This window comes from Balaenoptera ricei, chromosome 5 (assembly GCF_028023285.1).
Source record: "Balaenoptera ricei isolate mBalRic1 chromosome 5, mBalRic1.hap2, whole genome shotgun sequence".
Classification (NCBI taxonomy): Eukaryota; Metazoa; Chordata; class Mammalia; order Artiodactyla; family Balaenopteridae; genus Balaenoptera; species Balaenoptera ricei.
Window position 1 is genome coordinate 111409895 of NC_082643.1, and position 12312 is coordinate 111422206.

Below are 12312 nucleotides of genomic sequence, written 5' to 3' on the forward strand. Positions count from 1 at the left end.
TCACAAATATAAATGATGTTTAAGGGTAAAAATGCTGTATAATTATAAAGCATGGTGTTTTACTAATTTCAGCTAATTTATAGGAGAATTAAAATTGAATAAAAGTTTAGGAACCTTCTCTGTGGAAGCATTGTCGTGCAGCTAGGTGAAACATGCCCTGCCCTTTTGAGGAAAAGACAGCAACTATTTTAAAAGTCAGGCAAAATGAGTAACTGATGAAGAAGTGGACTTTGTACATCTTTTGGTGATACTGTGCTCTCTGGCTTCCCTTCTTATCCTTCCTTATTTGTTTCTGCAGCCTCCTGTTCCTAGATGACTTTTTTTTTCTTCTCCCATTCATTCTGAAAGAGCTGGCTCAGATGCCATCTCTTGTGAGAAGGCTTTCCTAACTACTGCTCTCTGCCTCCAGTCCCAAGATGGAATGATCCCTTCTCTGTGTCTTTCTAGCCTTAGTGTATGTCCTTGGTGTTAACAGAGTTAGTCTGCGTGCCATGACTTACTTATCTTGGGATAGTCCTGCCATATTGTCTGATGCATATAATGTTGGGAGAATTTGTGAGCAACTGAAATATGTAGTTTCCCAAGGATCTAAATCCAGTTCTCAGTTAGTGGTGTCCACTAATAAATGCCCCTCCTATGGATTACTTTACTTGTCTCTGTGGCTCTGTTTCTATTTTGTCGTCTCCTATTTCCATCTTCCTTCTTCCACTTCCATCTAGATGTCTACTGACACCAATGAACCAAAATCTTCATCTTTCCCCTTAAATATGCTCAACCTTATGAGCTCTCCTTTCACTCTTCCATCTTCCTTGACCCACAGATCTGAGCACTGACATATCCTGAAAAATTTTCCTCCTGGAGAGCTCTCCCTCCCATTCTTGAGTCTCCGTTCTTACTGGAATTGCAGGCAGAAGATTTGCCTGAGAACTTCTCTGGTGGTCCAGTGGTTAAGACTCCGCGCTTCCAATGCAGGGGGCGCAGGCTCGATCTCTGGTTGGGGAACTAAGATCGCACATGCCACAGGGCACGGGCAAAAAGTAAAAACAAAACAAAACAGATTTGCCTGAGCCACAGAGAGGGAAAGAGTGGAGGGGGTTGGAAGTGTGGCCAGAGTCCTGTCAGAGTTAGGGGAAAGGAGCGAAGACAAGCATTGCCTTGCGATCCGGATTCTGCTGCTTTCCCTGTTCAGTTACAGCAAATGACAGTTTAATTAAGTAACAAATTAGGATGCAAGTTGTGAAAAATATGTCTCATTTTACTTTTTTTCTACCTTTTACAGAACTTGAAGGTCTCTTCACAGACTAATTTCTTGTCTCGAGCATGGTGGTTCCCCATCTTTTATTTTTTTGAGAAAAACGTGCAAGGCTCAATTCCTTGCTGCTTCTCCTGGCCACTGTCCTGGCCTCCTGGCTGCTTTAAATCGTCTTGCAAGAAGTATTCACGGGTTCAGAAGATCGGTGAAGATAATGAAAAATCTACCTGAGGAGCAAAACAAAGGCATCAGCTCTTAGACCAAAAGAGTTATCGCTGTAACCAAAGGTATAGTTTTGTTTTTGTTTTTATTTTAGGAGAACTGATTGCTAAATGAAGCAGACCAAATTTTGTGCAAATGATTAGAAAGATGAACGAAGTATTACCCTTTGACTGGTTTTTTATTCATCCTGAGAAAGTTACATTCTCCTGCAGCTCTTCATTCATTGGTGACAAGCCCTCAAACTGGGATTTTACTAATGAGCTTGTTAAAGAGGTGCCAAAGAACATACTACTTCTTCCCTCATTCTTTCTGCTCTAAAGCTCTCTACTTGAGAATTTTTTCAGGAATTTTTTTCCCTCCGAGGTCAAAAGAATTTGTTAATGTTTTAAATAAAAATCTGGATATATACGGCTACTGTGTAAATAGAATCACCTAATGTTGACAGTGATTTTTAGCATTAGGCTTCTCAGCGAGGGGGAGATCCATGGGTTGTGAGTGAACTTCGGGTGAACTTTGTTTTTGCTCTGTCAAGGGGAAGGTCAGGGTCAGGTCTGGGAATATGTGCTGCTGCTACCACCCAATGTACTATATCACTTTCACTTTTTTTTTTTTAACTGATAATTTTATAACTTAAAAAAAAGAGATGAACTAAGTAAATATAAAAGTATTTGACACACCCCACAGATTTTACATGTGTGTAAATATTTCATTTTAAGAGCTCTATGACAGATATACAGGAGACATGGGGCTGCTTATGCTAACGAGGAGTCCTTCTGCTGTCTACCTGGTAACTTTGCACCTGTACCCCCAGAGCAGTCAACAGTGTAGCACAGGCTGAACACACATAGCTGTATGAACTGATGCTCATGCCCTGTGGGGAACAAGCCTGTGTTTCTCTCCCAGGTCACGCCCTGTGTGAGATCTGCTTTAGAGCTGCAAATTGGAACTCAGAAATACAGTTGGTCACATTTCACTGAAAACCATTTCTTCCTAGTGACATTGTGCTTTCTGGAAAAACCAAGATGGAATCCAAAAGTTTAATGCATCCTTGCCTTTTAGCAAGAGACTCCGTTTCTTATGTACTGGTCCTAAGGACACATACCACAATTGAGTAATTTTACTTTGACCCTAAAATTGTACCACGGTGCTGCACTATAATCTATGGTTGGAATTGGTGTGTTAGTCGGTTACAGCTACTCAATAAAGGGGGATAATAGTTTCTAAAGTTCTTTCAGGTGATGCAAAAAAAAAAAGATGGATTTTTAAATATCTGACCAGATGTAGTGCATTATTTAATGCTGTTGAATCTTTTGGATAATTCTTGGCTTAATTTCTTTAGACTTCTAGTAACCCTAGGAAAAACTTTAAGGTCACAAAGTCATCAACACAGTCAGAGAGTGGAGAGGCCAGGGGGGCTGGTAGGAGGCAGTTACATTTATAGTGAAGGTGAAAATTTCTCCCCACTTAGAATGAAAAACATCCCTAAATTTGTCATTGTAAACAAGTCGGCCTTGATTCGGTACAAAATTGACCTTTAAATTGTTGGAGAGGAGCACAATACAGATCTGTTCAGAAGGGTCATCATCCTTTGGTGCTAAAATTCTGTATATGTTTTCAGTATGGCTCTTTCTCTGTGTAAAAAAGAAACACTAAAAAAAACAAAAACAAAAACAAAAAACACTAAAGGTTGAATTCAAAGGCAGAAAGACGGACTAATCTGGTTATTTACAACAAGAATTGAAACGCTAAACATCCTTGGCAGGCTTTGAAATGCAAGAAGTTTTTCTGGTATTTATTATTAAGTAAGTCAGTAAGAAACATATGTGTAGCTTACCTGCTGTGTTTAGCTATAATTCTACATAATTTTCACTTATTTTCATTTGTTAAATATTGACATCTGCGATAAGACAATGTGTTCTACTTGAAAACACTGATTTTAAATTTCTGCTGTCTAATTGTGAGAAAAAGTATCTGATACGAAAGCCTGGGTTTTGCTCTCCTAACATTGGTATATTCCTTGAGCCTCGAATTCAAATAAAACAACCTAATATACCTTAGAGCCTTATTCAGCTGCGTCTTAGAAAACCCACTCTTCTTCAAATTAAGTAAGGAAAGGTGTTTAAGCTTTAAAAATCATGGAGATCCTTGATTGTTGGAGATCCTTGAAAACAGTATAAACCTTGCATTTTAGTCAAATAATCATGTTTTGTTTTGTGTTTTTTCACATAATACCATCACCTTTTAAAGAACTTTAAAAACATCTATGACCCCATTTGTGGACACTACTGCTTCTGTGTTCTTTACATGTATATGTCATAGCTCTCTAATAAATGCTGTGGAAGCATGTGCTATGAAAATAAGGGGGGTGGGGAATATCAAAGTTTCAAGATGGGAAAATAAGAGAAATAACAAAACCCATTTACACTTAGGAAAGCAAACTTCAGTTTCAATCCAACATGCCACTTTGGGATATAACATAAACAATTACTAGACTTACTGTGGTGATCATTTCACAATATATACAAGTAAATCATTATGTTGTATACCTAAAATTAATATAATGTTATATGTCAGTTATACCTTGATTAAAAAATCATAATTATGAGCTTGCCTTTTGAAACAATAAATTTTTGGAACTCCTTTTCCTTGCTAATCAATCTATAAGATCTTATTGGTTATCCTTGTTTTTGTAAGCCAGTGCTCCTGTTTGAAGCTTTTTCTGTGATTAAGTCCTCGGTGCAATATTTCTATAATATATAATTTCTGTAAATGATGCCACATTTTTTTCTAAATTCTTTCAAATGAAAATAAATTCCTTTCAGATTCTATTTTTTTGATCTCCTCCACTAGCTCTGAAAATAAAGCCTTCTTACCTACTCGGTTCCACCCAAAGTAATTTAGAATTTGTTATTTAATTTACTGGCATCTTGGGAAACAAGGTTTGCTGTGGAAGGAAGGTGTTTGTGAGTGAGCCGGAGTTTCTAGTCTTGGTTGATGGATGACATTGCAAAGGTTCTTTGCTGTATAGCAGTGCCCCCTTGTGGAAATACCTTATATGACTTGGAACACAAACGCCACTTTTTAAAGTGTATTTTCGAGTTTTGAAAGGCATTTTTAAAATTATTTTTGTCAATAATCTGAAAACATCATGCAAAAGGATAATTATTTTAAAGGCATTTTAAACCTTTCCCGAAGGGAAAACGTGCTTAGATCATAGGGGTTTGCAATTCTAATCTTTTATACGTTTGATCAAAGAAAACTTGCAGACCGTTTTTACCTCTCACCATCACAATCATTAATGTCTCCCTTTATAACTGCCTATACTTTGTTTACTTTGAAACACCAGGTTGGCTGTCTTTCTTATGTGTTTTTTTTTTTTACGTGCTAGAACTCATGCAGTTTCTTTTTCAGTTGAGAGTTCGCATCTTGTTCCTTGAATATTTTGAACATTTCTTTTAAAATTCTTTTATAAATTTTTTTCGTTTTGCACTGTAAAACTGATTAAAAGTTTAAGCTGGTCTTAACACACTCACTTCTGTAGTATAAGGAAGTATGAGAAGGAATTTCTTAATAACTGAGTTTACATGGTTAAATCAAGCATATTATAGTTAATATGCCCTTTAAAAAGTTAAAGGCTTTTCTATTTGTATGTATAAAGAGTCCTTTTTTTAATGTCATTGTGTTGCAATAATTTAACTCCTTTGACTTACTTGCTAAAAATATTTCTTCTATTAAGAAGTGCTCTTGACTTCAATACCTAAACACTGAAAATCATGTCAAAAGGTACCCAAAGATAAGTTTTTATACAGATACACACCTTATAAGTTGTGATTTATTTTATGATTCATTAATCTAACTATGCTGTGTTCTGAATGAATCATGAATGAGAATAGTTCTTTATTGTGGAATTATTTAAAACTGTCCTTTAAAAGAAAAAGAAGAAACTATAAACATATAAGTTAATCTAGTTGCCAAGTTGGAATTCATTATTTAATTTACCTCCTATGCAATGATTAATGCTGCAAAATGTATGGTTATGTTAGAGTATATTCACAAAAGAAATATTATTACAAGGTTTGAGAGGTAGCCAATTGCATCTTTTGGAAATTTACTGTACTGTTTCAGTGTGTTAAGTGCCTTGTTGTAAAGTAAAATTTTAAGTCTAGAATTCATTATTTTCCTGACATATATTTTTCATTATCATATATACTGTATATTATTTTAATAGTTTTATTAAATGCTTAAGTTTTAATTAAATATGTAAATTTCAGAAGCTCTTTTCCCCTACCCACCAGTACCTTAATCATTGGTCTATCATATGGGATTTGAATTCAGGTTCTTTTTTCAAAAAGGGGAAATTATCTTAGTTTAGAAATATGTTTTCCATGCTTGTGCATTTGTGTTTATAAAAACATTTCAGGAGGAATTTAAGAGTGTAACTGTAGTTTGTACTTCAAAATGCCATTTTACATTTACATTTTAAGTGCCTAATTGTTAGTTAAAACTAATTTATGTTTCTATTCTAAAGAGAATATGTCTACTTGGTTTCTAATCTCTTTGGCTTTGCTTAAAAAAATGAAAGAGCAAGGGCCTATACTTTGTATTTACGCAATAAACCACCATGACATCAATAGTCTTTTCAAAATTAGTATTACTGTTTTTTTTAATTAATAAAATTGTTTTCTTTAAAGATTTGTAAAAAATATTAGTTTTCAGTAGTTATTAAAACGACAAGAGGGTTATTTTCTTCAAGCACTGTTTATTAAATAAGCTGATAACCTTCAATTAATGGCACACTAAATAAACTGGAATGTGTTATTTTACCCACCCTTGGATTTAAGGTGAGAAATAATTCACAACAATATAAGGTCATTCATGGAGAAGGATAAAGTCAGTTACGATTTCCAGGATTCTCATTCTCATTGTTCACAGAGGGGCAAATATCATTAATTCTTCAAGGAAAGCATTCTCTCTGTCACTCAATTGTGAAAGAAATGTCATCCTCTTCCTTCACAAAGGGGACCAAGGGTATGTCATCAACCAGACTTTAGTAGTCATTGCAGCAGTAGATCGCTGTAAGTTGTTTTTGGACACCCTGAGAAAAAATGAAAGCATGACCCTCAAAGACAAATTTAGTAAAAGAAACTCAGTGGGATGAGGGGACAAGGATAAGATAATATGGTTCAAAGATCAAGTTGTTGGATAATCCAAGTTTCTTTGGATTATCTGGAAATGATAGAGGATAAATCACAATAGTCTTTCTGCCACCTTCACCCAGGTCTTGGATGAAAAGCTTGTCCCATCCTCCTGTTTGAAACAATGGCTTGCTGATTTTTCTGGCCAGAGCCTCAAAGACTGCCCTTATTATCTCGAATGCATTATACAAGGAACTAATGTGATGCCTCACAAAACTTGACACCTAACATTTCATTTCTTCTAATAAAATATGTAAGAATATCAGAAGCATAAACTAGATTACTCGCTGACATGTTAGAACAATAGTCGATTATGTACTACTGTGTGTCTATACAATGCATATTCAATTCATACGTGGAGGGTTGTAATGAGGCATCGCATTTTACTGTTTTTATGCTTGACATACATTCTTGAATCTTCACAAAACCCCACGAGGTAGGCAAGGAAAGAGTTGGTGACCCCATTTTGTGAGATGAAAGAACTCGGAAGTATTAGGGCTGGAACCTGAATTTTCTCTGTTTTTTTTTTTTTTTCTTTTTAAAGGAATTCCTTTATTTTTATTTATTTATTTATTTATTTATTTATTTATTTATTTATTTTTGGCTGTGTTGGGTCTTAGTTTCTGTGTGAGGGCTTTCTCTAGTTGTGGCAAGCGGGGGCCACTCTTCATCGCGGTGCGCGGACCTCTCACTATCGCGGCCTCTCTTGTTGCGGAGCACAAGCTCCAGACGCGCAGGCTCAGTAGTTGTGGCTCACGGGCCTAGTTGCTCCGTGGCATGTGGGATCTTCCCAGACCAGGGCTCGAACCCGTGTCCCCTGCATTGGCAGGCAGATTCTCAACCACTGCGCCACCAGGGAAGCCTCTGTTTTCTCTGTTTTGCTACCTTCCTGTGATAATTACTATGGTCACCATCACTGTTCAGAGGTTTTGTTGTTGCTTGCTTTTTAGGGGAGTTTATTCCCTTATCAGCCAGTTAGTTTGTTGAGAGGGCAGCTGGTCCTTGGAACAGGTTCTTTGTCAAATGCTACCGATTTTTCCTGTAGTTGGAATTTACTACATTTCAGAGGCGAGAAAAGTCAATTCTTCTAGTGCAAAATGGCCTTGAAAGCAAAAGAATCCCCAAGTGTTTGAGCTTTCAAATTTGTTAGAATAAAGCTAACTCTCTGCAAATATCACTTATAGGATAGTAGGTAATCATGTACCTTAGCCTTACACAAGTTGTGGGGGGGGGGCACCAAAGTGCATAAGGTTTTATCTCTAAATGTGACTCTCTCAGGGATTATTCCCAAGGGAATGTCAAAAGGCGGGAGAGATACAATGACCTGTTTTCAAAGGATAGCAAAGCTCTGAGGAAATGGAACGGAGTCTTGGGACACGCTGTAGTCTGGATTGATTCTGGGCTCCCCAAGGGACCAAAGTGAAGCTATAGGATTGTTTGGTCTTGGTGTGAGCTGGTGAGTTCTCTGTGCTAAAAATCTGTCCAACGTGTGCCCTTGCTTCTGATCAAGTTTCTGGGCACGTTTTACTTCAGTTCTTATATCCAAGAAGTTATCTCTTTTTCTTCCTAAGTTCCTTAAATCATGTGTTTATTTGGATAAAGAAAAAAGAAGCCACTACTTTTGAGAAGCTTCCATGGATCAGGCACTGCTCGTTGGTTTCCTCTTGTTTAAAGCCAGGTGAATCTCATTATGCTCTTTTTACACTTGAGGGAACTCCAGACTCAGAGAGCTAAATATAGTACAAGGAGCCCCACTGGCTGATTGGCACACAATTGCCCATAGCCCATAATTTTCCCACCGAACTAATGGGATGGAAGAATCACCTGCCGTGGGAGGAATGCAGGAGAGGAAGAATTGCCTCTTCCAGAAATCTTTTGACAACCAAGTTTTGTGCTGTTGAGAGCAAAGTTATGGAGGGCTTGAGCTTGAGCCCTGTAAGATTCTTTGACCCGCATTCATCAGATTTCCTGTCTCCACGTTAACTCTAGTCCTTTCATCTATAAATATGCTCTTTCCTCTTTGTATCCTCATGCCCTATTACTGACGCGTGATGAAGGGGGCAAAACCCAGTTGCCCCGTCATTCCTGTCCTGTCATCACACACCTGCCTCTGGCCGATGGCAGGGGCTCTGGGTCTGCGAGGAGACTGAGCCCCCAGAGCACACACCCCAGGTCCCCAGGCACACAGGATTTTGCAGGGAGAAAGTGATTACTTTTGAACATATTTTGTATTACATCTGGTCAGTTTCCCAGTCCATGGGTTGAAGGGAATGTTTACATTTGACACCAGGGGAGAGACATTTCCCTGATGTCTGCGTGGGTTTAAGCCGTTTTAACAAAATACCATAAACTGGGTGGCTTAAACGACAAACGTTTAATTTCTCACAGTTCTGGAGGTCGGGAAGTCCGAGGCCAGGGTGCCAGCATGGTCGGGTTCTGGTGAGGGCCCTCTTCCTGGTTTCCTCCCCTGTGGGACCCGTGGAGGAGTGAGAGCTCTAGTGTCTTTCTCTTCTTCTAAGGACACTAATCTCATCACCCTCCTGACCTCCTCTAAACCCAATTACCTCCCAAAGACAACTTCCGAATACAATCCCCTGGGGGTTAGGGTTTCAACGTAATGGATTTTCACGGGGACACTAACATCATGTAGTCCACAACACCTGGGTTTCTTGATTTTATACAAATACATCTTTTAAAAGCAAAGTGCACTTTTTTGTGCAAGATCTTAAGCTCTTTGGGTCCCGTGGCTTTTGGTGATCTGTGAGCCTGTCTCTGCAAGGCACTTTCCCACTACTTCAATGAGCAGCGCCCTCTGTCCTGGTGAGGCTGCTCTCATCCCGGTCCTCTGCGCTGCCACGCCCAGTCCAACCACGTGAGGTGCTTCCCCCAACCAGACCGTCACCTGTGTACCCAGGAAGGCAGTGTGACATGGTGGCCCCGTGCTCTCTGGGTCTGGATCTCGGTTCTTCCAGTGCTGGCTGGATGTGGAAGACGTCAAACAAGTTGCCTAACCTCTGTGCCTCGGTTTCTTTATCAGTGGGATGGAAATAATAATAGTCCATGTCTCACAGAATTGTTGGGGAGACTAAAGATGTTGTTGCAAGATACACATTCGGTTAAGTGTTAGCCAAATTCAGTTAAATATTTTAGGTACCATAGTTCTAGCTCTGAAGTTATTCACGTATCAATCAATATATCCAGATCTTGCTTGTCCTGAAAGTTCAGCTGAAGTCTCATCTCCTGAAAACTTTGCCTTACTTCTCTGAATCTGAGTTCCTCCCTAAAAGGTACATACAAACTAATTGTCAAAATGTGAGATACACTCACTGATACAAGATTTCAAAAAATATTTCCTGTTAACATACCAAATTTCCTTAAGAGAAGGAATTGTCTTAGTATTCATTCCAGTGTCTAATAAAGTTCTTATCACATACAGCAAATATTTGTTGAATGAGTTTTTTAAAATATCATCTTTTGTGTTTGGAATATTAACAGAATTTATGAGGCTTTGATGAAAAGGAAATTGCCCGTCATGCCTCTAAATAATTTGCTTTAAAATAATTGAAGCACTTATGAAATCATCAGATGTTTATAACTTAAATGTTTCAGTAGCCATCATATTATATGTATTTTGTGAGATTTTAGCCAAAAATATGGATTGAAAAATAAAGGCTGAAGTGGAAAATCCAAAGACTTTGGACTCAGCCCCTAGGTTTAATTCCTAAGCAAGTTACTTTACCTTTCTGAATCATCATGTCCGTCCCTTCTGTAAAATGAGAGTGAAGAAACCTACCTCCCAATGTCATGGTGAGGATTGGAGATAATGTTTAGTAAAGCACTTGATACTACCTGACTCATTAATATATATTCAAGTCTAATCAGAAAATAAATTCATGGGATTTTAAAACTTTTAAATTTTATTGGAAGGAATTTTAGAATTTTTAAATTGCAAGGATTTAGAATTTTCTACTTAATACAAGACACATGTTTGTCACACTGTACAAGCTTTTGGATTTCAGTTGAGAACAATGTCAGGTGTTTAAGCTTATGTTTCCAAAGCCTCCACTCTGCCTCTTCCCCACATTTTGTACACTAATCAGATGCATGAATTGTTTTGCTGTATCTCTCCAGAAACATCCAGAAAAATGAGTGATGAATTGCTAGTGTGGAAACAGTTTTTTCTAATGCAAAAGGACAGTTCATTCTAAGAGGTAAACTGCGGCTTGCCCTTGACCATTGAATTATCCTGGTCATAAGTAGCTACAGCTGGTCCATCACAGTGGAGTTATATCTCTGGTGCAATGTTGAACTACCAACAAAGTTACTAAATTTCACCAGAAACTAATCTAGTGAGCAGACTTTTGAATGACCTGCCTATATATTGGGGTAACACCAGAGTTTGGGCAAGTGCCAAAAGGTCTTAAGATTAAAGAGAGTTAAGCTCAAAAGCAGAAAAAGTTATTAAAGGCTGTTTTGCTATACGACAGCCTTTCCAAGAGAAGTGTTGAGAAATCTGCTGCTGGAGCTATTTAAAATGAATTGTCCAAACAGAAAAATTCACAAAAATATGAAAATTAGCCAATATAATCTTTCTTAAAAAATTAATCTAATTTATTTATTTTTGGCTGCATTGGGTCTTCGTTGCTGCGCGGGCTTTCTCTAGTTGCGGCGAACGGGGGCTACTCTTTGCTGCGGTACGTGGGCTTCTCATCACGGTGGCTTCTCTTGTTGTGGAACACGGCCTCTAGTCGCTTGGGCTTCAGTAGCTGTGGCACGCAGGCTCTAGAGCGGAGGCTCAGTAGTTGTGGTGCACGGGCTCCAGACGCGCAGGCTCAGTAGTTGTGGTGCACAGGCTTAGTTGCTCTGCGGCATGTGGGATCTTCCTGGACCAGGGCTGGAACCCATGTTCCCTGCATTAGCAGGCAGATTCTTAACCACTGCGCCACCAGGGAAGCCCAACACCACTCTTGATAACAAAATAATAGTACAGATATTTTGGATATACTGTTACCAACAATTCTGGCTGAAATCCACGTACAGCAAAAAGGATTCCAGTGAGAAAGCGAGTGGTTTAAAATTATTTTGGGGGATTCAATTTTAAAATGTTTTCCTTAATGCCCTTCTTGTCTTCCTTTCCCTCTCTCCCCAGCCCAAAGATCTTTTAGTATTCTCTTCCTTTACTGCTACTCATTATTATATTATTCATCTATTTAAAATAGGAAGGATGGAGCAGAAAGTACTCCTTTTTCTGGCAAGAAAGCCCTGAATATCATTTGGGGAAATTCATCCCTAAGAAGCACTGGATGAGCTATGTGGTTTCATGTTTAAAATAGTTTATCCATAGTATGTATTATGAACAATGTAGCTTCCTCTATTAGTTTGCAAGGGCTGCCATAACAAAGTACTACAGACTTATTTCCTCACAGTTCTGGAGGCTAGAACTCTTAAGATCAAGGTGTTGGTAGGGCTGATCTCTTCTGAGGACTCTCTCCCTGTCTTGTAGATGGCCATCTTCTCCCTGTGTTTTCATGTTGGCTTCCCTCTGTCTGTCCATGTCCTAATCTCTTTTTGTTAAAAAGACACCAGTGATATTGGATTACAGTCCACTTATATGACCTCATTTTACTTTACCTCTTTAAAGAC

At 38.3% G+C, this 12312-nt stretch overlaps 1 protein-coding gene across 18 annotated transcripts in view; it reads left to right on the forward strand.

The window, feature by feature from the left end:
- Positions 1-12312, forward strand: part of SGMS2 (sphingomyelin synthase 2) — a 101690-nt gene that overhangs the window by 75574 nt on the left and 13804 nt on the right. For 15 of the 18 annotated variants that reach the window (XM_059923391.1, XM_059923387.1, XM_059923396.1 and 12 more), the window contains one exon: positions 1280-6089. In XM_059923391.1, coding sequence (XP_059779374.1) covers positions 1280-1483 — 204 coding nt within the window. In that variant the 3' untranslated portion in view covers positions 1484-6089. Of the gene's footprint in view, positions 1-1279; positions 6090-12312 lie in introns of those variants that run through there. The other 3 variants (XR_009503345.1, XR_009503347.1, XR_009503346.1) reach the window with 1 other exon arrangement.